Source organism: Eublepharis macularius, chromosome 13 (assembly GCF_028583425.1).
Source record: "Eublepharis macularius isolate TG4126 chromosome 13, MPM_Emac_v1.0, whole genome shotgun sequence".
NCBI classification, from domain to species: Eukaryota; Metazoa; Chordata; class Lepidosauria; order Squamata; family Eublepharidae; genus Eublepharis; species Eublepharis macularius.
The window spans coordinates 22590770-22618384 of NC_072802.1; the positions used below are offsets into that span (position 1 = coordinate 22590770).

The 27615-nt window shown below is 44.4% G+C and overlaps 1 protein-coding gene across 2 annotated transcripts; it reads right to left on the reverse strand.

The window, feature by feature from the left end:
* Positions 1-417: 417 nt before the first annotated feature.
* CLIC2 (chloride intracellular channel 2) lies at positions 418-26202 on the reverse strand. 2 transcript variants are annotated; one of them, XM_054996504.1, is made up of 6 exons: positions 25828-26202; positions 19145-19254; positions 15095-15220; positions 7455-7561; positions 2908-3089; positions 418-1508 (listed from the first exon to the last, which is right to left on the reverse strand). In XM_054996504.1, the coding sequence occupies exons 1-6, from the start codon at positions 25882-25884 to the stop codon at positions 1347-1349; spliced, it is 744 nt and encodes a 247-aa protein (XP_054852479.1). In that variant the 5' UTR covers positions 25885-26202; the 3' UTR covers positions 418-1346. The 2 variants fall into 2 exon arrangements, with proteins under 2 accessions (XP_054852479.1, XP_054852478.1); XM_054996503.1 differs by having other exon boundaries at positions 15080-15220.
* Between the last annotated feature and the right edge of the window lie 1413 nt (positions 26203-27615).

Genomic DNA, 27615 nt, shown 5'->3' on the forward strand with positions numbered 1-27615 from the left:
TAATTCTTGGAGATTTCCAGGCTCCACCTGCAGGTTGGCAATCTTAGTTGCTGTTTAGGAGATAATGCCACTAATATTAACAGCATCACCCTGGTAAGACTGCAAGTTTCCTTCCACAATCTCTGGCAATTCCTACTAGACTTGGGCCCTTGCCAAAGATCCTCCTTTCTGGCTTTCACCCTTTTAGTCTACAAAACGATTCCCCCCTCTCTACCGAGGCGAATTGCATCCTGAGGTCCAGACCAGCTGAGATGCTGGGAGACCAGCGTCTTAAATTTGCAAATAGCACGTGTGGGGCCCTGATTCAAACTGAGGCCGCTGCATGTGCCTTGTGCGGGGGTGGGGGGAAGTAATCCTTTCTCCCTGTCTTCAAATAACTCCTAGAGTTATTTGCCCCTTTGGGAGGAAACACTTGGGTGACTTTTTTGTTTATTTTATTTTACTTCACTTATACCCCACTTTCTCCCCAATGGAGACCCAAAGCAGCTTACATCATTTTCTTCTCCATTTTTCCTCACAACAACCCTGTGAGGTAGGTTAGGTTGAGGGCATGTGACTTGTATGTTGTATGCAAGTTTCCTCCAAATGGCAGGCTTACAGACGGAGAAGATTCTTCCAGGGGGGCAAACCAGAGTTTCCTCTGGAAGGATTTGATCTATTGCTCTGGACTGCTTTCTAGTTTATTTAGCTTATACCCTATGTCCTCCAGAGAGCTCAGAGTGGCTTAGCGCACAGATGACTTTTGCAGGGCCATAACTGCTTAACATCAGCCACAGAATGCCTCTACATGCCTTCAGCTCATTCTGTGGGCCACAAACAGCAAATCTATGCTTGAGAGGAGAAACAGCAGAACCGACAGCACTCTAGCCTGGAGGCTCAAGCTTCAGAAGGCAAGTATATGCAATGTCTTCTGCAGCCAGCATGGAGAAAAAGAACTTCTCAGCATCTGTAGAAAACAGTTTCAAAGTCCAGCTGCACAGAGGTCTGGCTCAAAGACGAATTTTGCAATCAGTCACAGACAGCCTTAAGCATCTCCAACTTATGATAAGGAGCAATCAGCTGCTTTGGCTTCCACAAAGTGGTATGTATAAAGCAGGCATGCTAAGATACAAAATACATAGGTAACAGCCAGCTTGTGGGAAGAAGACATGTGACAGCAGAAACTGCAAGCAAGGTTCTTTTCAAAAGAGGCTGAAGGGCTCCTTGAGGTCTAGTCTGCTGGAGTGTCCAAACAAAGGGCTCTCATGAAGCCAACACAACAAAAAGAGCTTCCAGACAAAAACCAGCCGGATGGAGAGTTGGAAACTCCAGACATCACCTTGGCTGCCTTTCTCGGAACCCTGTCCTTAGCTCATCTTCTTGGCCACGTTGGCATAGGTGTGTTCAATCTCCCTATCTGCTGGGCAGGTGTGGCTGAACTCATCGCGGGCGTAAGCATTTTGGAGATAGCGCCAAACTGCTGTCATCTCCCGTGGGATCTCAAAGTTGCGATATTTCTTTGCGGCAATCTAGGAGGGATAGAAGAACGATACAAAGAAGCAAGAGATGGAAAAAAAAATTTTTAGAATAGAAGCTCCATTACTGTCTATGCTTAAAGAAGAGGCAGGTTTGACTGATGGTTAAGGTAGGGGCAATGGACAGCCAGAGTGGTTAGAGTGCCTGATAAGGCATTTCAGTACAGCTCTGTGTTAGGCTTGCCTCTCCTATGTCCAAAATACTGTCTGGTAGGTTTCAGGCATTTGACTTTGCCATCTCTCCTTTCCTCTCCCCACACCACACCTCACTCCAATGATCTAATAAAGAGACTTCCGAGAATATTTGCAACCCGGTTTTTCTCTGACGAAGCAGCAACGCCAGCCATGAGCCTTAAAAAGGTGTCAAGTTCAAGGGCAAGCTGTGTGCTTCAATTCTTTTCAAAGACTGGCTTAAAAGCCAAGGGCAGATCTTCTCACATCCTGGGGTGTGTGTCTGTCGAGGCAAAGCACGTTAGCAAAGCCGAGCTGCCTCATGCCCCCAGTAGGTGTCGCTAGGTCACCTTGTAAGGTTCAGAATGGTGCCTTCAGTCAGGATTTTGACTCTAATTTTTTTTTGTCTCTTCTCCCTCCCCATCCCAGTCCAGATTTTAAGTTTCATCTTCAGAGCACAGGTTATCGGGAACTTTGCGGCAAATGAAGCCTCCCCTTGCCACTGTGTCCATCATTGATGACAAGCTGAAGGGGAAGATGGTGGTAGAATTCCACCACATGAGGAATCACATCAACAGGCCCCTGGCCAGGTTTCTGGACTGCATCACTTCCTGTCCAATGAGGGGTGAAGGTTCAGCTGTGGGGAGGTGAACATCATAAGCACCAGCCCTTCAAAGACAAATCACTGCACCGAGATAATACTGTAATCTTTGTACGAGCTGCCAATCCTGTCATTTTGTAATTGGGTCTGCCCACCAAGCTGCCGTTTTGTGGCTGGTAGTTACCAAGATTCTTGAAAAAACATTAAGTAGCTCCCCGAAACATGAAGTCTGCCTTCTCCTGACCTAGCTGTTGCTGCACAGACAATCCTAAAAACACCCAGAAAGTGAAGACTACCTGAGGAACATAGCTCGTGCATGAGAATATACTAGGGTTGCCAGCTCCAAGTTGGGAAATCCCTGGAGAATTAAGGGGTGAAGCCCGGAGAAGGCAGCATTTGAGGAGGGAAAAGACCTCGGCATTGTATAACTCCACAGAGTCCACCCTCAAAAGCAGCCATTTTCTCCAGGAGAACTGACCTCAGCGGCCTGGAGATCGGTCGTAATTCCAGGAGATCTCCAGCCACCCCTTGGAGGCTGGCAACCCTAAGTTGGGGTTCAAAGCATGGGATGGCTCAGAGGGAGCAAGCGGCCCTTGTAATGTGCTCGCCACAGGTGCTCACCTTGATGATGTTGAGTTTGGGCAGCAGGTTACAATCAGCTAACGTCATCCAGTCCCCATCTAAGAACTTCCTCCGAGAGACCAGCACCTCCTCAGTGCTGTCCTGGTCAATTTCCTCTGGGAGTGGGCTGTTCAGGTAATCGTCCAGGCGCTTGAACTCTCTCAGCAAAGCTTTCTCCAAATCTGCATGGCACAGAACAGAGGTGTTTAGCCTACTGAGCATCTTCCTTCAATTGCGTTGCTTTTCACTAGCTGCATCGGTTGGTTGGCTCACATCAGTTTGACAGAAGGTCAACACAGTAATGGGTGATATAATCTTTTCAAGATTTGTGCTGTTTTATTAACTGCTGGAGAAACCATCTTTGGATGTTTTTCACTTAAAGCATCTTCCAAGTTCCCTCATGCTGTTTGAGCATATACATGAATGCTTAATGCAGGATAAAAATAGGAAGGGAGTACATTTAAACTGAATGAATGTTCAACCCCATGGAGAGATTCAATCTGAATTATAAACTCAGTGAATACACTAAGTGATTTAAGTGCCATAAATGGAAGTGACCTTAGAAAGGGGCCTCTACTTACGTGTTACGTGGAATGGCACGTCTGTTGCTTTGTCTGTGATTGCTCCTGCACCACAGTAGGTAACAGGTCTGTCTAAGGGTTATTGTTCCTTTACATTTACCTTCACCTTTCTGTTTATTTTACTACTTCCTGGGTTTTTTGGTGACACTCATGAAACAATAGAAACATAGAGCTGGAAGGGATCCCAAGGGTCATCTAGTCCAACCCCCTACAACAGTGCAGGGGATTCACAGTTATCTCCCCCCTCACCTCCCCAGTGACCCCTGCTCTATGCCTAGAGGAAGGCAAAACAACTCCAGGATCGCTGGCTCCTCTGGCATGCAGGAAAATTCGTTCCTGACCACAAAGTGGTGATCAGCATTACCCTGGGCATATAAGAAAGGGCCAGGATAGCCCAGCACCAGCTCATCCCTTCATGTGCTCCCTTTCCTGAATCAAAGAATTAATCCTGCAACTGAAATCAGGAAAGGCACCTGGCCCTGATGCTATCCCCTTGGAAATCTTAAAATTAGACCCGGATTGGTGGGCTGCCCCCCCTTGCATCTCTGTTTACAATAGTAGATAGAACAGGCATAATCCCTACGGCATGGCTGAACACAATAGTGGTTCCATTATATAAAAAGGGCAACCATACTAACCCTGCCGATTATAGGCCAATTAGCCTACTCTCCATAATGGGTAAGCTATATACTAAGCACTTATTGGCCAAGCTTAACTTTTTGATGACGCAGAAGCGTATTTTAAGCCCTAAACAGCTGGTTTCTTGTAAAGGGAAGACCACGTTTGACCACTGTATCACCCTATTTCATTTAATATCACTCTATCACACTGTGAGAACTAATCTGAAATTATTTGTGGCTTTCCTGGATTTAAAGGGAGCGTTTGACTCAGTTAACAGGGATCTTCTTTGGACCAAATTAGACCAGTTAAATATGGATAAAAGACTTCTTATGTTTATTAAGAAATTATATACTTCTAATACCTGACAGATTAAGTGCTCATTAGCAGGCAAACTGACTTCAAAGATTCCTGTTGACAAGGGCATCAAACAGGGTTGTATTTTAGCTCTCTTTCTATTTAATCTTTTTCTTAGTGACCTTGCTGATCACCTATCTGGTGCTGACTGTCATAGCCCAAAACTTGGTGCAATTCACATGCCTCTGCTTTTATATGCTGATGACACAGTTTTGTTGTCTTGCTCTAGAATTGGTTTAAGACGCTTGCTGACTTGTATCGATTTTTTTTTTTTGCTAAAAACAAGCTTCAGCTGAATTATGACTAGTCAAAAATCATAGTTTTTTCTAAAACTTGGAGACCGTATAAATGGGCCGTGGATGGGAAGGAGATAGAACAAGTTAAATATTTTAATTACTTAGGTATTTATTTTCAATATAATGCGACTTGGTCCACTCACTGCAAGTATGCAGCGAAGACTGCTGACATTAGTACATCAGCTATAGCCCATTTTTTTACTCCAGAGGTAATCAATTTGTACCAGTTGCTTCAAAAAATTTTAAGTCCAAAGTGATTTCACAACTATTGTATGGTATTCCGATTTGGATTAGGGTCTTTGATTGGGTCATTGAACATGTTCAATCTAAATTTTTGCAGAAAATGCTGGCCCTACCAAAGTGTGTTCCATATGCAGTTATCTGCTTAGAAACTGGTTTAATTCTAGTGGAAACGAGGGCCTGGCTTATGACATTTAAATACTGGCTATGTTTACATTATAATTGTGACCCTAGAAGCTTTATAAATCAAATGCTTTCAGAGCCCAATGTGTCAAAACTGGTCAGTGTATATTGTGGAAAAAATTAAAGGCATGGGTATATTTGTGGACTCACTGTCTATGTTAACATCAAATGCTGCATTTCAACAAATTAAGAACAGGATGCTAGATACTGAGCGCCAGAAGTTATACAGCCTGGCTACTAAAACCTGCTCTCCTCTGAGCTTTGAAATTCCCCTCACTGTAGGGAGGATGGCTCCATATTTATCTTGCCTGTAGGTGCCACAACTTTGTAGAGCGTTCTCTCTGGCCAGGTGCAATGCCATGCCTTCGGCCATTCTATATGGCAGATTTAACAGGATAGTCTATTCAGCTAGATGCTGTTTATGTGAACAAAAATGTGTCGAGTCAATTACACATGTTCTTTTGCATTGTCATTTGTACGCTGGTATACGTCAAACATATTTAAAATCTATTTTAGCTAGTATGATGGATTGCTCTGACTCACTCAAGGTCTATAGACTGTTGAATGAGTCCTTTTCTGATATCACCAAGAAGGTGGCTAAGTTTATCCATTCCACTTTGAAGTTGCGTAAAAGGATATCACAGAAATAAGTTACAATTGTACTTATGTATTTGTAATGTAGTATCCTTTTAATTTTTGTTTTTCTTTTTGTAAGTGGATAACCTGAATTGTTGATATATACCAATAAAGGCTAACTTGAACTTGAACTTACTCCTTTTCCTGATCTGTGTACATTCCTATTAAGTCAGAAAATCATCATAGCTGTCAGGTGACCATCTAGCCTCTCTTTAAATACCTCCAAGGAAGGAGAGCCCACCACCGCCCAAAGAAGTCTGTTCCACTGAGGAACTGCTCTAACTATCAAGAAGTTCCTAATGTTTCATCAAAAACTCTTTTGTTTTAATTTTAACTGGTTGTTTTTGGTTTGATCCTCTGGGGCAAAAGCAAATAATTCCAATCCATCCTCTATGGGACAGCCCTTCAAATACTTGAAGAAGGCTATCATATCACATCTCAGTTGCCTCCTTTACAAGCTAAACATACTGAACTTCTTCAACCTTTCCTCATAAGACTTGGTCTCCAGACCCCTCACCATCTTTGTTGCCCTCTTTTGGACACGTTAGAGCGTTCTTCTTAAACTATGGTGCTCAAAACTGAACACAGTACTCCAAGTGAGGTCTAACCAGAGCAGAGTAAAGCAATACATTCACTTTGAGTGGCTTGGAGGGACACTATACGTCTGTTGCGACAGTCTAAAATAGCATTTTTGGCCACCACCTCACACTGCTGACTCATGATCAGTGTATGATCTACTAAGATCCCTAGCTCCTTTTCACATGTACTACTACCAAGACAAGTCTCCCCCATCCTATAAGTATGCCTTTGATTTTTCCTACCTAAATGCGGAACTGGGTCAGCCCAGGCAGGGTTCTCCAGTTTGGATGGGGGGAGGGGAACTTTGTTACGGGTGGTGGAGCTGCTTCAGTTTTGGGTTTCCCCATACAAAGACTGTGTTTATTTTCTACCTTAAAAAAAATCCAGCCTTTATATTGATATAGTGATATCAGCATGCAAATAAATAAATAACAGGGTGGTTGTGCTGAGACATCATCGCTGATGCCACTGATTATGACAGCTTCCTTGTTTGAAAGTCCTGATTATTTAAGATGTGTGCAGAAGAAAATAAACCATCTTCACAACTGTAAAAATGCAATGAGAGGGAAAATGTGGAAGAACTGTACCCAAACTGATTTCAGTGTTTGTGGACCAGCTGTCAAGAAAATCAAGATTAAGCTGAGGGTGCAGAAAAGCCCTTAGAAAATGCAGTTTAGCTCCAGCAGCTTAGCTCCAGCCCCCTCCCCGGACTGGCTGTGCACAGAGATTCCATTCTGGTTCCCCTTTATGTTGGAGCAAAGGAATTTTCCCCTGGGGGCTCCACACATTGTGCTTGGAAAGCTCTCCTCACCCCGCCCCAATAAAAGCAGGGACATGCTATGTTCGACCCAGTGAAAAAGCCCCATTTGGAAGTGACCCGTCCCACTGTGTCTAGTATGCTCCTCCCAGGCTTCTGCTGGGCCCAATAATGCTATCAAACTTTGGAAATGAATATGATAAAATAATAGGTTAATAACCATGTGCCCTATATGTTCTCCTAGCAGACATTCCAGGAACACAGCCTTGAAAGAGAAAGAGAAAAAGATTTTTTCCTTACTCTTGTTGGCCTCTTTATGAGGGTTCTTGATGTATGCAGAGAACTTGGCAAAGATGTCTGCGCCAACATGCAGGGACTCCCTGTGTTTGGGGGTGAGTTGAGGGTACCTTAAATATAAATCAGAGAGGTGGTTTAGATAGGAAGAGAACACACGATTTTCATCCTTCTACCATTAAGGCTTATCAGCCAAAAATCTGACCTTATAAGAGCTAAAATAATGGGCGGGGGGTGGGGGGTAAGATTTTTAAAGCATATACCATTATAATGACCTGAACGGAATTTAAACCTCTGAAATCCAGGGAGCCGGGCAGGTAAGAGTTTGGAAACAATCCCTATTCCAGAGCAAAGCATTCTACAGACGCAAGGTATGAAAATGGTAGAACGTCAAGGTTTCCTGAAACTTGGGGAGTGGAGCCTGGCAGATTTGGAGTGGTACCTGGCAAATAGGGGTGAGGTTTGGTAGTATATGGATGGAACTGACTAGTGTCTGGTACTGGTATGGTCAGGTGATGCCATCTGGTGGCTCAAGTCTGGCTGTGCTTGGGTAGAGTCTAAGCAAGATGGTGCAGAGGAAATAGCAAATACTCTCAAGCCAAGAAGCAATGAAAATCCCAGACACTGAGCACCTGTTAAAAGCCTGAAGCTTCGATCAAACCATGAGAGTCTTACAGGACAAGCTTCCTTTAAAAAATATTTAGCATAGAATGCTTTCCTTCCCCCTGCAATGCTAGTCCTCCCGAGGAGCCATTAAAGATGAGTCTGTCTTGCATTTCATCTGGTCACCTAATCCAGAATGGCCATAGGCTCTTGGGGTAGGTAGCCAGGAAAGATTAATTCAAACTTGTATTAGATCCTGGCAACATAACTGCCAACCAGAAGGGGCAGGGGCAGGAATTAAATAGTATAATGTTTCTTTTCTCCATTCAGTCTTCCACTGCAGATTTAAGGCTTAACTTCAATGTATCTTGGGAATCTGAGATGTGGAAGCAGAACAGTTTTCTGGATGCATAGTCCTGCGGCTTCACTAATTGGTTTATTATATATATTAATAAGCATGTGTACAATTACAGGGGAGGAAGAAAGGCAAGAGGTCCAATCTTATCATTTCTTTGCACAAATGTATGTATAATACACATGACCATTAATACAGCAATCATGTGTGACATCAGTCTTCCTGGCTTTGTTGTGCTAATTTATCCTGCTTCTTGGTTGAGTATTAAAATAATGATATCAAACTTACTGACGAATTTGAGTCCAGGAATTTTATGTTGGAGTTCCCTTTGCTGCTGAGTAATGGTAACTTGACAAGTGTTGAAGTATGAGAGCCAAGCTACAAGTGACGCCTGACATAGGTTGGACACTTGTCAGCTTCCCTCAAGTTTTGATGGGAAACGTAGGCGTCCTGGTTTTACAGCTTGGCTCTCCATTACAGCTGCAAGACCAGGATGCCTACATTTCCCATCAAAACTTGAGGGAAGCTGACAAGTGTCCAACCTGTGTCAGGTGTCACTTGTACCTTGGCTCTGAGAGAGCTTCCTACTGCAGTTGTGGATGAGTCTCTCTCTTCTTAATTTCTTTATTTAAAATATTTATATACCCACCTTTCTCCCTGGCATCCCAGGACCCAAGGAAGATTACAACAATATAAAAACAATATAACTAAATGCAGGGCTTTTTTTCTGGGAAAAGAGGTGGTGGAACTCAGTGGTGGAACTCAGGACCGCACAATGATGTCAACTCTGGGTCAACTGGAACAAGGGGGGGATTTTTTAAAGTTTAAATCGCCCTCGGCGAAAATGGTCACGTGGCCGGTGGCCCCGCCCCCTGATCTCCAGACAGAGGGGAGTTTAGATTGCCCTCAGCACCACTCCAGTGGCGCAGAGGGCAATCTAAACTCCCCTCTGTCTGGAGATCATGGGGCAGGGCCACCAGCCATGTGACCATTTTCAAAAGGTGCCGGAACTCTGTTCCACAGTGTTCCAGCTTATGGTCTTTTATCCTCACTCTATCCAACCTTTTTCCTTCTACAACCATGCAAATCTATCGGCAGGCATATCGTAACAGAGAATTCAGGTGAGGCATCTGATAAAGCAGTCCTGATGCATAAAACTCAATGCCACAAGACTTTTTGCTGACTGTACTGCAATGGACTAACACAGGTACCCCTCTGGAGTCTGGATATAAGTCTGTGTTTCTTTAAAAAATGCTTTTTTTTTTTAGTTCAGCCTCCCCGTCTCCCTCTTTCTTCACTCGTCTTCTGGAACCCCCATTCCAACACAGAATCAGAGGCCTTTTGAAACCTGGCCACTCCGCACCAGCTTCTGTTTAACCCTTCAACTATTATCTTGCCTGGGGATTCCGTTTCGTTTTCTCAGCCATGTCGGACGCTCCTCTCGGATCAATTCATGCTTTTTGAAATTGAATGAAATCAGAATGGTATAAGCAGCAATATTGGAGCTACCGGTGAAGTGGGGGCTGTCCATATTTATTGTGCCCATGAAGAAGTATGTTATACGAAACGGGAATTGTATAAATATGCACGCATAATCCCGTCGGCACTTTTGGACTTATTTGCAGTTTGGACTGGAGCTTGCCATCTCATGCCTCTCACACGTCTGCACTGGAGCTCTATCTGAGGAAACCTGCATGCTGCTACATTTTCATCTTAATTAATTCATGGACATTGTTCCTTTGAAAAATATACTTCATAACCATTAGGATTAAATTCTGTATTTTTACCATATTTATTGCATGTTGGGACAGAGAGATCAATATTTTATTGTATTTATTGTATATTTATTATTGTATATAATCATGCACTATATTTTGCACTTTGCACTTTTGCACTATATAAAAATATAAAAAACTGTTAGATATATACATATTCCCGGAATTGTTTGTTTGTTTGGTTTTCTACTATCCGGGTGGATTCCCTTGTTTGCTTAGGGCTATGGAAAACGGCAAAGAACAGAACTAGGCGGAAGCCTGCAAGTAAGCGAATCCCTTCTGTTATTACAAGCGTACGCGAAGGAGTGGTGGGATCTGAAGCTAAGAAGGCTCGTTCTTCCCCTTCGCTGAGTTTCAGAATTTGGGCTGGTGGTCCCCCCCCCCTAAAATGGCAGCAAAAAAACAAAGTCCCGCTCTGGGTAAGTCAATCTCGGCTACCCTGAAGGGAGAATCGCTCGAGGAACTGGTGCGCAGGGCAGTTGTTGAAGCCATAAAACCCTTTGTTGACAAGCTGAACGAAACAGATCAAAGGGTGGGCTTAATTGAAGGCGAAGTGAAAACCATTAAGGAAGCAGCGGGGGGGGGCAGAGAAGGCTGCCCGGGAAAGTGCGTCACTCGTGAAGGCTACGAAAAAAGAGTTAAAGCTGGTGGAGAACCAGCTGATCGGGCTACAAGTGGAACGAACGCAGACAATTTTGCGCCTCCAGAACGTGAAAGAGGAGGAAAATGAGGATTTATGGGGTCTGGTCTCGGAACTACTGGCGACACCTGCGAGGACAACTAAAGAAGAGGTTAAAAGCTCTATTTTGGAAGTCCGCCGGGCTTCTTCAAAATATGCAATGAAGCGTCAGCTGCCTCGCGAGATCATCATCGATTTTTCATCTAAAAGGATCCGAGACACCATCCTATACAATTCATACAATGCGGATTTGAACTTTTTGGGTAACAAAGTTAAGATACTGAAGGACGTTCCATTTTTAGTTTGGAAAAGACGTTTTAAGTATAAAAAACTCGCAGCTCTTCTGAGGGAACGTGGAATAAAGTACAAATGGTTATTTCCGGAAGGAATCTGGTTTAGTTACAAAGATCAAACCTATAAGATACTATCAGAAGATCAACTAAGGGATTTTGAGGATAAAAATTCGGAATTTCAGTGTACCAAGCAAGAAGAAAGGGAGAAGTCTGAGGAGGGGGGGAGGAAACGAGCACTGCGGCGGCAGTTGCTCAGAGAGAATTGCGTCCGGGACCCAGGAGGGGGAGGAAAATTTAATTTGAATTCGATTGTAATTTGTAGCCTGTATGATCAACCACTCCATCATTATTCTATTAAGCTATTTCTTTACTATGGCAGTATGAAGGGAAAGCATTGAAGTGTAGTGTTTAGTGTTTAGTGTTTGTAGGTTACCCTCCCCTTTTTTTTCCACCTTTCCTTTTTCTTTCTTCTCCCCTCTTTTCCTTCCCTTGTGTTATTGTAATCTTTTGTAGTTATTGTTATTGTATGTTAGGTATTGAAAAATAAAATTTTCAAACAAAAAAAAAACTATTATCTTGCCTTTCCTCCAAGTAACTCAGGGCAGCAGAATAGCTTTCGTCTACTTTATCGTCACAACAACCCTGTGAGGTAGTTTAGACAGAGATTGAGTGACTGGCCCAAACTCACTCAGTCACTTTCTATGACAGATTGGGGATTTTAACCTGGGTCTCCCTAGTTCTAACCTGATACCCTAACCACTGTACCACACTGCCTTCTTTGGCATTTCTTCACCTTTCTGGAACACAGACTGGAAGCGTGGGCTTAGCTCTAGTGCCTCTAGTGATTTGTACAGGATGGAGAGTTTCAGCAGGTGCACTTTACCTATTAATCTGATCCATTTAGGCAGGTATTAGACACTCAGAGCAGCAACAGATTTCCAGGGTCTCAGATGGGGATCCTTCCCAGCCCAGCCCACCTGATGTCCTTTTAACTGGAAAAGTCATGATCTGAACCTGGGATCACCTGAACACTAAAGTGGCATTTACTCCTAAGCTGCATGTGGCTCATTTTATCTTAGTTTTGAGAAAAACAGGGATTGCTGCATATCTCCCTTTGATGGGTCTCTTTGCAACATGGAAGTGCAGCCTGGCAAGCCTGATCTACTGTGACGATGTAGCTTCTTCCCAGAGCTGTGATCGTTTCAAGTGCCTCCTGTTTACTGCAGCTGCAGTTTGACAATTGGAGGGGGTGGAGAAGGGTCAGCGCCAAGTATGAGCGCATCTTGGCAGCTCTCCTGACCTTTTGGGGCTGAGTGTTTCTCTTGGCTCAGCTACAGGCATCTCCCCTCTGACCATTTGCAAAAAAACATCAACAGCAATAAAGAAGTTCTTGAGCACCCCAGACTCCCCCATGCACATAAATAAAGGTAGCTACATCCCTTGCAGTATCTTTACTGTCTGTTTCTACCCCTCCCCAGGATGGTCTGTGTGCTCCAGTCCTTCAGTCTGTTCCCTGGGTTGATACAGAACTTCCTTGCATTGTTCCTGTCTCTCTCAAGCCAACCTATTTCCTCCCTGAACATGGTGGGGAAACAGATGGGGTCCTGCAAACCATCTGTCTCTCAACAGGAGGCCAAACAGACTTGGAGGTCACCATCGCCAGCTCCCCACAAGAGGCCATTTGCTTATTTGCATCTATGCGCGTTCATTCTGATGTTTACATGCAGGGCTGGATTGGGATGTTAAAGCAGCTCAGGAGCGAACTGAGCCGAGCAGCCACTGCAGAACTGGCAGCTCCACAGGGACCATCCGGTTTGGACCTGGCCAGCAGCGAAGAGGACAGGCATCGGCCCACTGGTAGCATCTGAGCTGGACCTTCCTTGTGGCGGTACCAATGCTGCTGGGGCTCAGCTCATCAGGAACTTTGCTGGTCAGTTTAAACACCAGTCTAGTCCTGGTGAAATGTCAATAAAGAAAGAAAGAATCACAGCAAAAAGCAAGCAACCAAGGAACAGCAATAGTAACAACCAGGGCTTTTTTTCTGGGAAAAGAGGTGGTGGAACTCAGGACCGCACAATGACGTCACTTTGGGTCAGTTGGAATGGGGGGGGGGGTTAAAAGTTTAAATTGCCCTCGGTGAAAATGGTCACATGGCCAGTGGCCCCACCCCCTGATCTCCAGACAGAGGGGAGTTTAGATTGCCCTCCGCGCTGCTCGGCGGTGTGGAGGGCAATCTAAACTCCCCTCTGTCTGGAGATCAGGGGGTGGGGCCACTGGCCATGTGACCATTTTTAAGAGGTGCCGGAACTCCATTCTACCACGTTCCTGCTGAAAAAAAGCCCTGGTAACAACAATATCACAAAATCTAACACAATATATTATAGTGCATATTCATTACCTATATATTACAAAGTATGTTCATGGACTCTTGGTTTTGTGCCTACAAATCAACTCAAGGATTTACTCAAGGATTTGTGGACTGTAAATTTTTTGTATTTGTTCAAAGAACGTTTTTGGAATTTTTCCATCTATGACTTGGGCATTTGTATTCTCATTTTGGACTCACGTTTATGTAGAATTATATAGAGCTATATACTATGAACATACTTTGTAATATATAGGTAATGAATAGGCACCAGAATATATAGCATTAAATTTTGTTATTTTGTTGTTACTGTGGCTGTTCTAGTCAGCCATCACAGTGGTTCACTCCTGGGGAGTTTCCTGTTGAAACGTACGCAGCTACAAAGTCGCTGAGCAGCAACACTGAACTGAAAGGGGTGGTTGAGGTTTGTGCAATTCTCTTTTACAAAATGGCCGCCTCTTTCACACTTTGGCCTCGTCATTGATGGGCAGTGGTAGAACATCAGCGCTGCATGCAGGAAGTCCCAGGTTCAATCCCCAGCATCTTCACCTAAAAGGATCTGATGGTAGGTGATGTGAAAGATCATATCCTAAGGTGCTAGAGAGCTGTTGCCAGTCTGAGTAGACAGTACTGAGCTTGATAGACCAAGGGTCTGATTCAGTATAAGGCAACTACATGTATTTATGCAGCTTTCACAACAAAAGAGGAAGGTTGTTCCACCACACTGTAGATATTAGAGGCCATGGCTTAGTGGCCAAACACAGACTGATTACTATAGGTCCAAGATTCAACCCAAGCATTTTCACTTTAAAGATCTTGGGTATTAAGGAAGAGAAAGACCTTTCTTCCAAGATCCTGGAGAAAAAGCTCCTAGTCAGACTATATGATCCTAGGCTAGGCAGACCAAAGTTGTACTTGGTGTAAGGCAATTTTGAATGAAATTTCATTTTAAGGGAAAGGGGGGTCAGAAATAGCACATGGGATTTGTATGCAGAAAGATCTCAGGTAGCAGGCTAGGGTTGCCAACCTGCAGGTGGGGCCTGGAGGTCTCCTGGAATCACAACTCACCTCCAGACTATGGAGATCAGTTCCTCTGGAGAAAATGGCTGCTTTGGAGGGTGGACCTTCTGGCATTATATCCCACTGAGGTCCCTCCCTTCCCCAAACTCTGCCCTCTGCAGGCACACTCCCAAATCTCCAGGAATTTCCCAAGCTGGAGTTGGCAACACTGAATCAGGCACTGGGGATGGACCCTTCCTTATCTGAGGCCCTGGAGAGCCATTGCCAGTCAGAGCATCAGAGCAGACAACACCAAGCAAGATGGGCCAGTGCTCTAATTTAATAGAAAGCAGCTTCATGGGTGTGATGGTTGCAATAGTAGCCAACTTAATCATTTCCACTGATATTCAGGGGCACGGCTCAGCCTTTCGACCTGCTCGCAATATTATGAAACTTTTGCGCATATACAAAGCATTTGTTCTTTGCATTCATAATCGGGAGGGAAAGGGAATGAATTATTAGCAGAATCTGGCTGGAAAGAGGGGAAAGAAGCATTAGATACTGTAAGTGAAGATACTTGGGAGGGGCCAAGGCTTGTTCCAGGAAGTCCTCGATCTTCAAGAAGTCAGTTTTCAGTTCCTTGTTGAACACCAAGAACGGAGGTTTTGTTCCCGGAGCCAGATTCTTCAGCTCTTCGGGTTTCCTAAAACAGTGGAGGAAGTGAGAAAGGGGGAAAAAATACTCTTGAAGAAACTTTTTGGGCTGGCCCATAGCACCACCCTTGCAAGGGCTTCTTAACCCCATCCCCTCCTATCTGTGGCCATCCTGCTGCTTAAAAAAGGAATTGCTACAAAGTCATGTGGCTGGATAGCATCTCTCCCCTACCCCCATCTGCAGTGAGTTTAATTCAGGACGTTTTTCGTTTAGAAAAAGAAGTTGACCAAGAAACAGGGTGGGGAGATGTTCATAAAATGATGAATGGTGTGGAGAAAATGGAGGCAGAGATTTTTCTCCTCATAATACTAGAACTCAGGGTCATGTAATTAAACTAATTGGCAGTAGACAGGCAAAAGGAAATACTGCTCCACAAACTGCACCATTCACTTAGGGACTTCTGTGATTGTTGTAGGGTTGCCAGTTCCATGTTTGGAAATTTCTGGAGATTTTAGGGATGGAGCCTGGAGAGGGTGGAGTTTAGGGAGAGGAGGAGCCTCAGTGTAGTATAATTCTATACAGTCTACCCTCCCAAGCATCCATTTTCTGCAGAGGAACTGATCTCTGTCACCTGGAGATCAGCTGTAATTCTGGAAGATCTTCAGCCTGTAACCCTAGATTGTGGTGACCGCCATTGGCTTAGGTGGCTTTAAGAGGGGAATTAGAAAAACGTGAGATGGGCCATTTCCAGACGGCTTACCTGCCTCTGGAACGTTGCGCCATCTTGTGGGGAAAACGCGAAATATTGCGTTTTCTCGCGCGAGTTTTGCACGATGTCGCACAAAACTCGCGCGAGAAAATGCGATATTTCGTGTTTTCCCTGCAAGATGGCGCAACGTTCGGGAGGCAGGTAAGCCGTCTGGAAACGGCCATGGATGGGTCTACGGAATGATCGGTTGTTTAGCTATTAGTTATAAAGACAGCTCAATGAAACCTCCATGTTCACAGACATTGTACTGAATCCAAGTTGCTGAGTGGCAGAGGGGAGGCCTTGCTCCTCAGGTCCTGCTTGTAGGCCTTTAGGGGACAACTGAGCTAGACAGGCTCTTGATCTGATCAGGCAGGAGGAATCTTCCAGGACACATAGCAGGCGTCCAGTGGAAGACCTGAGGCTGGCAGATTTCTTTTTAAAAGCTGAAGGAGTTGAATCCTATAACTCCCTTCCTGAAACACTCTTCTGCTAAGAGCGAAAGACTTCCTGCAATGGAGAATAACTTTGTCTGATGGAGACAAGTCTTTCTTTGTTGAAAGAAGCTGTAATGATTTCAAATGCGTGTGTGTACATGTGTGTCTTTAAATGCTTGGTGTGGTACAGATGAAAGGTGGGGGTGCAAGAGAGGGATGAGTGAGTGAGATGATTGGTTGAGGACTGAGAGTGTGGGTGGAGTGAACTGCAGTTTTTAGTTACTGAGCAGAGAGAGAACATTCAGTCTGGGCAAAGCAGGCAACCTGTGTGCATCCTGAGGGTGTCTATGCATTTATGAGAGAAATATTGAGTCAGAGCAATAGAGGCAAACTGTGTGAGTGCCTGAGAAAAAGTCTTATGTGTATTTGAATTGAGAAATTGATATCTGAAGCAGGCGAAGCAGGGCTTTTTTTCAGCGGGAACACGGTGGAACGGAGTTCCGGAACCTCTTGAAAATGGTCACATGGCTGGTGGCCCCGCCCCCTGATCTCCAGACAGAGGGGAGTTTTGACTGGCATGGAGGGCAATTTAAACTCCCGTCTGTCTGGAGATCAGGGGGCGGGGCTCCCAGCCATGTGACCATTTTCTCCAAGGGCAACCCACTGAGTCCCATCACCTCTTTTCCCAGAAAAAAAGCCCTGAGGCGAGGTATCTGTGCTGCCTGAGAGAAGATGAGTGACTGTAGGCCAAGCTACAAGTGACGAATGACACAGGTTGGACACTTGTCAGCTTCCCTCAAGTTTTGATGGGAAATGTAGGCATCCTGGTCTTGCAGCCAGGCTCTCCGACTGCTGTCCAATGGACTTTTCAACTGTCACTTGTCCAACATTCCGCCAAACTACCTACATTTCCCATCAAACCCTGAGGGAAGCTGACAAGTGTCCAACCTGTGTCATTCGTCACTTGCAGTTTGGCCCTGTGTCAATGAAAAGAAACTTTAAGAACAGATAATACTTTTTGAAACCATCAAGCTTAAGAAATAATATGAAACTGATACTCTTCTTGAAAAATTAAAGTTTTTTTTGTCCCCCCCCCCCCAAGTACTGTTATTCCCATATCCCATTCCTATCCTCAGGGCCATGTAGTACCATAAAGGAGCCTGACCCATGGGCATGTTATTAAAAGGGGAAATTTAAATTATTTTCGAATATAATTTCTGGTGGCAGCAATTTACCCAGAGGAGGCAGGAAGAAAAGGGTTAAAGGCAAAATTTAACTGAGGGCCAAGCTACAAGTGATGAATGACACTTGAACGGCAAGTGGATTGAGTGAAGAGCAAGTGGAGGGCAAGTGAATGGGGAGGAATACACTTGCCGTTCAAGTGTCATTCGTCACTCGTAGTTTGGCCCTATGAGAAAGAAAGGGGCTCGTAACAGAAGTCTTTCTGTGTTGAGGGAAGACAGGGTGGAAGGTCGTAAGAGGATGCAGCCGACAATCTTTTATAATGACAATCTTTTATATCTCCTAGATTTTGGCAGTACTGCCATCCTACCAGTCAGTCTTATACTGACACGTTGTTCCTACCTAAATCAAAAAGAGTCCAGTAGCATCTTTAAGACTAACCAATTTTATTGTAGCATAAGCTTTCAGGAATCAAGTTCTCTTCGTCAGATGCATGATACAGAGACTGGTCAAATATAGAAGAGGCGGGAGAGAAGGGGAGGGGAGAGAAGAGGCAATTAGGGGGGGAGGGGGAGGGAGCAACCAAAACATTCCTTTGCTAGTATATGTAAACATCTCCTTTTGGTGTGTGGATCAGTTGGCTTCAAAGGAGTTTGCCCTGTTAGTTTGTAGCAGCCAAACAGCTAGACCATCCAATTCCAATGCAGTATGAGCCTTTGATAACCACAGCTCTCCTTGCCAGATGCATCTGACAAAGAGATCTGTGATCTATGGACAAAGAGATCGGGGACCACAGATCTCTTTGTCAGATGCATCTGGCAAGGAGAGCTGTGGTTATCGAAGGCTCATACTGCATTGGAATTGGATGGTCTAGCTGTTTGGCTGCTACAAACTAACAGGGCAAACTCCTTTGGTTTTGGTTGCACCCTCCCCTTTCCCCTCCTAATTGCCTCTTCTCTCTCCTCCCCTTCTCTCCCTCCTGTTCTATATTTGACCAGTCTCTGTATCATGCATCTGACGAAGAGAACTTGATTCTCGAAAGCTTATGCTACAATAAAATTGGTTAGTCTTAAAGGTGCTACTGGACTCTTTTTGATTTTGCTACCACAGACTAACACGGCTAACTCCTCTGCATCTTTGTTTCTACCTGTACCTTCTTACTTTCTTCTGAAAACAATGTTTAATATAAAGTCAAATCCAGGGCTTTTTTTCTGGGAAAAGAGGTGGTGGAACTCAGTGAGTTGCCCTTGGAGAAAATGGTCATATGGCTGGTGGCCCCGCGCCCTGATCTCCAGACAGAGGGGAGTTTAGATTGCCCTCCGCGCCACTGAGTGGCACAGAGAGCGATCTAAACTCCCCTCTGTCTGGAGATCAGGGCGCGGGGCCACCAGCCATATGACCATTTTCAAGAGGTTCTGGAACTCCGTTCCACCGTGTTCCAGCTGAAAAAAAGCCCTGGTCAAATCCCTTTAGTCCAGATGCTTTCATATCCCAGAAGCATCTTTTATAGCCCTTTGAACAGACCTTTAGTCTTCTTGTGGCAGAGATGCTACCCTAATCTAGATTGTGAAGCACAAAGGTCGACACACCACCTCCTTCCTCTTACTTTGCAATGTCAACAGTCGTCACATTGAATCGGACGCCTTTGAGCCACAGCACCATGAAAAGACTCTGGCAGAAGGGGCAGTTCCCAATGTTTTCCCCATCCAAGCCAGCCTGCAGAGGGAGCAAAACAGGACAGTAGTTCATTCTTTGAAAGTCTGTGAGCTCTTCATGCTTCAATGATAACTCTATGTAAACAAATAATTTGAAAGTGGATGCAGAATCCAGCACCCAGAGACTCTCGTTATTCTTATGACTGTGCAGAATTAAGCATCCAAAGAATTTCCATGTCAAAAAAGCAAAATTTTGAGTCTTTACAGCTGCTGAGTATCATCCTGAAAAATCTTCTCATGGATTTTTAAAAGCATGTTTCTAACCACTGCAAAAATATAATTATATATTATAGAGAAAACATTGCCTTCTGGACATTTTTGCTTTTCAAAAAGCAGGATTTCTTCCTGAAAAACAACAGTCAAAACTAGTCAGAAAACTGGTGAAAGAGGCCTTATGCATCAACTGTCACGAGGCAGCTCACAGCAGAGAAACTTCGCCCCAAACACTCCAGCAGCTGAAATTACAGTTCCCAGGATCTCCTCCTAACAGTTATTAATGGAAAACTAATAATGCAAATTTATATAATGTTCCAAGCAGGGTTTTTTTTCTGGGAAAAGAGGTGGCGGAACTCTCAAGAGGAAAATGAGGAAGAAACACACGGGATTCTTTGAAATCATATTATTTTCAAGCACTATTGACGAGTATTTTCAAGAGGTGCCGGAACTCCATTCCCCTGTGTTCCCCCTGAAAAAAAGCTCTGGTTCCAAGCATGCAATATGTAATGTTATCTCAGTAATATAATATGCCAGTGTTACCCTGCCACAGAGCAGCCAGTGTTGCCAACATTGGAATGAGACATGAATCAGCTGTGCCTTTAAAAGTCATTTGATCTGTGGCAGTCATATATATGGTGGTGGCAGAAAGTGCCACCAAGTTGCAGGCAATTTATGGTGACCTCATTGGGTTTTTAAAGCAACACATTCCGAGGTGGTTTGCCATTGCCTGCTTCTACACCCTGGACTTCCTTCATGGTCTCCTAGCCAAGTTCTAACCAGGCAGACCCTACTTTGCTTCTGAGATCTGGTGTGTGTGTGTGTATTCTAAATGGCTTACACCATCATTCTCCTCTCCATTTTATTCGCCCAACAACCCTAAGAGATAGATTAGGCTGAGAGTGCATGACTGGCCCAAGGTCACCAACAAATTTCCATAGCAGAGTGGGGATTCGAACCTGGGTCTTCCAGATCCTAGTTTGATATGCTGACCACAACACCATGAATGTACTGGTTTGGACCTTACACTTATAAAAGAATCACAGTTCAGTCTGCAGCCACTGAGCAATGAAAAACAACTGACAAAGGTGATCACATTTTTTTCTCTATGTCCTGAAAAGTTTTTCAGCCGTTCAATCTTTGCCTCAAGCTGCAGTTAAAGGCACAAGTGGAGGGCAGACTGGTTTATATTTCTGGCCCACTGGCAGCCCTAAGTGCAGGTGTGGTGAGGGAGGAACTGAAACTGAGGGCGGAAATGCATGTCCCCAAGTAGTTCCTTTTTACAGAAGGTTTTAAAAATTTTTATATACTGCAGCAAAGACCATCAAAAAGAGGGAGGAGGGGGAAAGGAGCTCATTCCCTTTCCCCTTATGTCTACATCTGCCATCCTCAAGCTGCTTTTATAGAAATTTAAGACTGTAGTTTAAAAAATTGAAAGTCTTGTGTCACTTTAAGGACAAATATATGTATTACGACATATAAGCTTTTGTGGTCTGGAGTCTACTTTGTTGCATGCCTCAGATAGCAGGTTTGTGTATGTGATATATATCACACACGTACAGAGGCAGTTGTAAACTGTGGAGGCAAAAGGCCCTGGCCCTGGGACATTAATAATAATAATAACATTCGATTTATATACTGCCCTTCAGGAAAACTTAACACCCACTCACAAGGTATGTTGTTATTATCCCCCACAAAAGGCACCCTGCGAGGCAGGTGGAGCTGAGAGAGCTCCGAGAAGCTGTGACTGACTCAAAGTCACCCAGCTGTCTTTAAGCTGAGGAATGGGGAATCAAACCTGGTTCTCCAGATTAGAGTCCTGCTGCTATTAACCACTACACTAAACTGGTATAGTCTACAAAGTTCAAACCTTGACACACCATGCCCTTAATCATCATAGTAATAGAGGATAACACAGCCTTCCTAATTATGCTATGGTAATTGAAAGCCTATACTGGTAAAGCAAGCTCTGTTCACAGTTGAGCCCTAAGTAAATATATTATGGTTTATATACAAATTAACATCTACCGACTGAGAACAATACTATGCACCTGATGGCTGGGGCTCCAGTTCCTGCAATTTTGTCGCACAATTAATGTGTTACTTCGTCAGGCATCACAAGACTCTGTTTCTTTGGGAGTAATCAATCACATTTTTATCCCATCCTCCCTCCAAGAAATTCAGGGCAACACATGGAGTTAAGTTTATACTGGCCTCCATTTTATCTTCAGTTCACAACAGCCCTATCAGGTTGGTTTGGTTAAAAGAGAATGACTGACCTGATGTTCTCCAGCTCTCAGCTCTAGCCATTATACAGCAATGTCAGGGATGCTAAACAGCTTAATTTGGACACTGGGAGTGCAATGTTCCAGTCTGCTTGGAAGCAAACCAGATACAAGATTGATTCCCACCTACCCACTCCAGCAGCCTTCCTGTGCCCAGAAGCCTGGGCAGTCAAAGGAAAAGTTTTCCAGTCATTGCAACGACATGAATGATCCAGATGACAGAGGAGTAATAGCATAAATGTTCTTTGGCCCTTTGCTATATTTATTTAGTTGAAACACTTATAGGGCTGCCCTTCTCCCAGGGAACTACAATCCAGTATATGTGCAATTATTTGTTTCAATTGATTTTAAAGACAGGGGAGTTTTGTCCTTTGGATGTAAGATACACTATGAAAACTTCATTTCCTGTGATCTCTTAACAGTTCAAAACAAGCTTCTATCAGCACATGACCTGGCTATGCACTAGATCTTTATGTTGGCACATCTGTGTTTATTTATTTGCATACTTATTTCCCGCTTCCCCTCACCATGGGGACCCAAAGCAGCTTACATCAGTCTCCTCTGCTGCATTTTATCCTCACAACAATCCTGTGAGGTAAGTTAGGCTGAGAGAGAATGATGGCCCAAGGTCACCCAGTGAGTTTCCATAACAGAGTGAGGATGCAAACTTGGAGCCTAGTCCAACCACTATATCACACTGGTTTCTGCAATTGTGCATTTGAAGAAAGATGCATCTGCATCCATGCTGCTCAAAGATTTAACTTCTGGAGACCCATGAAGAAGAACTCACACTTCAAAAATTTACCGAGGCATTCCCCCAAAGGCAAAAATAGTGGCAGCGATTTAACAGGGTCAGAGACTGAGGAATAGGCAGGCACTCTTGGACCGTACGTCCTCCTGGCATCAGTGGCGATTATGGGAGGGAGGGAGAAGCTGCAGCCTGCCAAAGTGGCAAGCATAACCTGAGCATGTTAAACACTGTAGGAAAAGCACTCTGCTGATGCTCAGAGGCACATTCCTTCCAGAGAGGCCTACCAACTCTATTCGGTTAAATAAGATCCCTGCGGGTGAAAAACAGATCCTAGTTCGAATCACACTTTGGATTTATTAGTTAGGAACTGGTGTTTTGTTGAGAAGAAACAGAATATTGTGTCTGTTTCCTTAGGCGGGAGCTGGTTCGGGGGTGAAAGCAATACTGAAAGCCCTCTCAGGGCCTTGCCAAGCAATTGTGGCAATTGTGTCTTTTCGGTGTGATTGTGATGGGTCTTGGGGAAATGAGATAAAGGGCAGCCAGAACACAGTGTACGTGGTTGGGAACCCTGGAAGTAGAGCCATGTTTTAAGAGCGTGGGACCTGCAGGAAGGGAAGTGCTTTAATGAAGCCTCAAGAGGAAAGGTGTGAGGGGAAATACACTCATGTTTTCCATAAAACAATTGTGTGTGTGTGTTTTCTTTTTTGTTTCTGTTTCTTTTCATTAGTGAAAGGAGATTTACAGGTACTTGTGTGTTCCAGAGATTGAATCTGTGTTTTCTATGATCCCCCCATGAACTAAGATTTGATGCAGAAAAGGCCCCCATGTTTGTGTATTTTTTCCAGCACAACCTTGACTGTCAGAGAAACTTGTACTGGGAATGGAAGGCGGGAAGGAACCCCTGACCCGGTGGTTTCCCACTTCAGATAATCTTAGTCACCACACGCAAGAAGATTTCGATGTGTGTCTTTCTTGCTGTGGTAACTGCAGCTATTTCTGTGGAGAATGCGGAAGGGCGAGTTCCAGATAAATGTAATCCAGCCATCCTGATAATTTTCAGATCTGATACCACAATGTGCTGTACAGGGCTGCCTTAAAATTGTCTGCCAACTGGATCAGAATACAATGAGATAGGAAGGAACATAGCTTGCCAGGACTTCAATGAAGTACAACTGATGTAAAGCTCTAAAGAGTCTGAGATCTATAACCAGCATGGCATAGTGGTTAGAGTTCTATACGATGATTGAGGAGATCCAGATTCACTTCCAATCAGCCTTCTGCTGTGAAGTTCACTGGAGGACCCTGGACTTCTCTCAACCAAAGCTACCCCACAAGAGTTTTTGCCAGGATAAAATGGAGAAGGGGGGGCAACCATGTATGCCACTCTCTTCTCTTTACAGGAAGGGCAGGATAAAAACTCAAGAGGGAAATTGAAGGACTGCCCTCTCTCATATGAACCTGCCTGGCTGTTAAGAGCTTTGCTGAAGGCCCATCTGAGCGTCTTCTCACTTTCTGAGCCTGAGGTGGTAGGCGCCTAACAAGGATACAGGCATCTTAGAGAGAGAGTTGCCAACAGGTCCCTCTAGCTGTCCCTTTAATATCTGTTTGATTTGCAGCCATTATCCTGTGATATTATGACAACACACGAAGCTGCCTTATACTGAATCATCCAATGGAGCTATCTAGGTTAGTATTATCTAGTCAAGGTTAGTATTATCTAGTCAGATGGGCAGCAGCCCTCCAGGGTCACAGGCAGCAGTCTTTCACATCACCTACAACCTGATCCTTTTAACTGGAGATGCCAGGAATTGAACCTGGGATCTTCTGCATGCAAAGCAGAGGCTCTTCCACTGAGCCACAGCTATGCTATGGAAAGCTTCAGCTCTGTATTTCTACACATTAAACATTTATTGAAGGGATAGGACTTTTTGCTGCAGTCTAACTGGAAACCTCAGTTGGCAGCTCCTTTATAGAACTCCTCTGTCTACTGCCTATCTCTGGATGAGTTTTAGGCACCAGGTAAAACCACAGCTGTTCTCCTGAGTATTTTGCCAGTTATCCTGACACTACTTGACTGGGCTTGCTCTGGTCCTTATCTTTTGGAGTTTTAGATTATGTAACCTTTTAATATAGATTGTTTATTTTATTGCATTTTCAATATGTTTTAAACTGCCCCAAGAGTTTTAGTAGGCAGAGTACAAATGTTTCAGATACATAAATATATGCCTTTCCACACAAAATTGTGTGGAAGATGTGGTCTCTGTGGGAGGACCTCAGATATGAACAAGACAACCCAAGACACTGGAGCTGGATGCCTGAGAGAGAAAACACAAAAGGTGCCCCCCTTCCACAAACCATAAAGTTAAACATCTAAATCGACAATGTGCTGTCCATTTATGGTATCCTATAACCTGTCATATGAGATGGGTTCTTTATACCTAATGGTGGGAACAACGTAACAAAATCTGATTTTAACATTTGAATAGTTTCTGTATAACCTATTATACAGCCAAAACTTGGAGACAGCCCGATCAATATCTTTGGGGTGGTGGTGGGGTGTCTGATAGGAAAGTGGTGGATTTATTAATAAGTTGTTTTTAATATTATCATCAATATCTGTGGCATTTGTTCTGGAAACTGCCTTTGGCAATCCAGGGGGACAGATATTGCATAGAGGTGGCTAGAGTGTTAGACTACGATCTTAAAGATCCAGGTTCGAATCCCCGCTCTGCCAGAGCAGCTCACTGGCAGTGCTGGATGAGTCGCTGTCCCTCAGCTTAACCCAGATTGCAGTGAAGTTAAAATGGAGGAGAGGAGGCTTGTATTGGGGAGAAATGCAGGGTATAAATATCGAAATAAACAAATATTTTTAAATAAACATTTTTTTTAAATACTGTCATGTTTTCTGGACATCTCTCTTATCTGTATTCTGTAAAACATTCGTGTTGACTGGGCTGGCACATATCAAAGCAACAGTTCTGATAAGTAAAGATCATCAAAACAACCTCTGGACTGAAGTGATCCACCTCCTCTCCGCAGTTAACTATGTAGCACCTCCAGGGCTCTGCAGCACTAAGCGTACTCCCTGGAACGTGTTATAATAATGAGGAACTGCCGGAACTGGGTATGCTTTTCTGCTAACCCCCTGTGGTCTTTTGGCTGTCCTTCTGCCACCAGAGTGTTGGCCAAATATATTTGAGGCCAAGATGCCCAGTTCTCTGCTGATGGGCCACACCCAAGCACTTAATCAAAGCTCTTAGTGGGCCCCAGCTTTTCCTTAACCAGTGGCAAAAGACATAAATTAGAACATGTCCCTGGACTTTACCTTCACAAACAGCTCAATCTCTGGTTCCTTCAAGGGGTTACGTAGTCGACTCGCCATCCTCTATTCTTTTGCTTGTCGATCACTCTAGAGGAATGGTTTCTCTGTTGTGGGTGGCTCTGAGAAGCAGGTGAGAATCCTGATAGCACAGAGCAGTGGCCTCTCTAGTGAAGATGCGTCCCCCCTCCCAAGGCTGAACGTTGCTTGTCCGCAAGTTGCCCCGTTGGTTTCCTTATCCTTCCTTCCTTTAGAATCGTCCGCCAGAAGTGGTGGTGGCTGCGAGGTACATGGAGTGACCTGCTACAACCAAGGGGGGAATTTCCACGCAGGCCTTCCAGCTATGACTCAGCAATGCGGTCTATCAGAAACATGCACCAGGTTCTTCTATAGTGTATCAAGCAGGCCAGATGTTGACTCCTTGATGTTCAGAGCTGCTGGGAAACATCCCAGAATAGGTCCTCCTATTCTCTATTGTAACTCTACAGCCGCCAGTGTTTCTATCACAGGAAGTGAACTGGAAGTGTCCTGTACCTCAGCGGTTTGAGAGGTTGCTTATTTAACTTATCTCTGCTAGTTTGTGGGGGGAGTTCTTTCAAGTACCTCCTTTTTGAAGATACAGTTATACCCAAACACCCAGGGACAGCGCTACCATGAGGTAAAACAACAACAACAACAACATTCGATTCGCCCTTTAGGACAACTTAATGCCCGCTCAGAGCAGTTTACAAAGTATGTCATTATTATCCCCACAACAAACACCCTGTGAGGTGGGTGGGGCTGAGAGAGCTCCAGAGAACTGTGTCTAGCCCAAGGTCACCCAGATGGCTTCAAGTGGAGGAGTGGGGAATCAAACCCAGCTCTCCAGATTAGAGTCCTGCGCTCTTAACCACTACACCAAACTGGATCTCAAATGACTACCACAGGTTGCAGATTTAGGGTATTACTAAAGGGCAGCAAATTGTCAGTCAATTATTATTATTATTTTTGACCTGTGGACAACATTTAGAAGTTCTCCTTCAAGCAACTCAATGTTTTGTGCTGGATATGTTTCCGCTGACTGATAAAAGCCTAAAGGAGGAATGGCCGGGTGTGATACACCTAACATTGATGGAAAATGTGGGCTATCAACTAAATTTGATTGAGCCAGCATAGTGTAGTGGTTAGAGGATCAAACTAAGATCTAGGAGAGCCAGGTTCAATTTCCAGTTCTCCAGTTGAAGCTCACTGGGGAACTTTTGGCCAGTCACACACTCTCAACCATCCTACCTCACAGGGTTGTTGTGAGGATAAATTTGGAGGAAAGGAGAATAAAGCTACTCTGGTTCCTAATTGTAATAAAAACAAGGTATACATGAAATAAATAAATAAATAATTTTGTAAAATCTATTAGTTTTATCTGTTCTAATCAGTTATATTTAGAAATCACCAGGGCTTTTTTTCTGGGGAAAGAGGTGGGAGAACTCTCATCCTGGGCAACTCCCAGGAGGAGGTGGTGCACCTCTCAATACATGCGGGTGTGTGCTCCTGGGACTGCAGGATGACGTCACTTCCAGGACATCATCATGCAGGTGTGGCCGCCCCGGGAGTGCTCCTGTGCTCCATGGGAGGGTCCGATTTGGCCTGGAACAGGCTGCTCCACCACGGGAGAGCACTCAGGTCAGGGCCAAAACGGCCTGGATCAGATTGCTGTCAGGCAGGGCAACCCTCCCCCACCCATCACCAGCCCAATCCTGGCCATTTTGACCCCAATCCGGGCCGTTCTGGCACTGTTTCAGCCATTTTGGGCCTATT

Bases quoted from the DNA above. Each gene is read 5' to 3' on its own strand.
- CLIC2 (XM_054996503.1), bottom strand. From the start codon at position 25,884: ATGGCGAGTCGACTACGTAACCCCTTGAAGGAACCAGAGATTGAGCTG. The intron at 19,255-25,827 runs GTAAAGTCCAGG...CTCCCTCTGCAG, and splicing joins AGATTGAGCTGTTTGTGAAG to GCTGGCTTGGATGGGGAAAA. The intron at 1,509-2,907 runs GTGAGCACCTGT...TATCCCTCCTAG, and splicing joins CCAAACTCAACATCATCAAG to ATTGCCGCAAAGAAATATCG.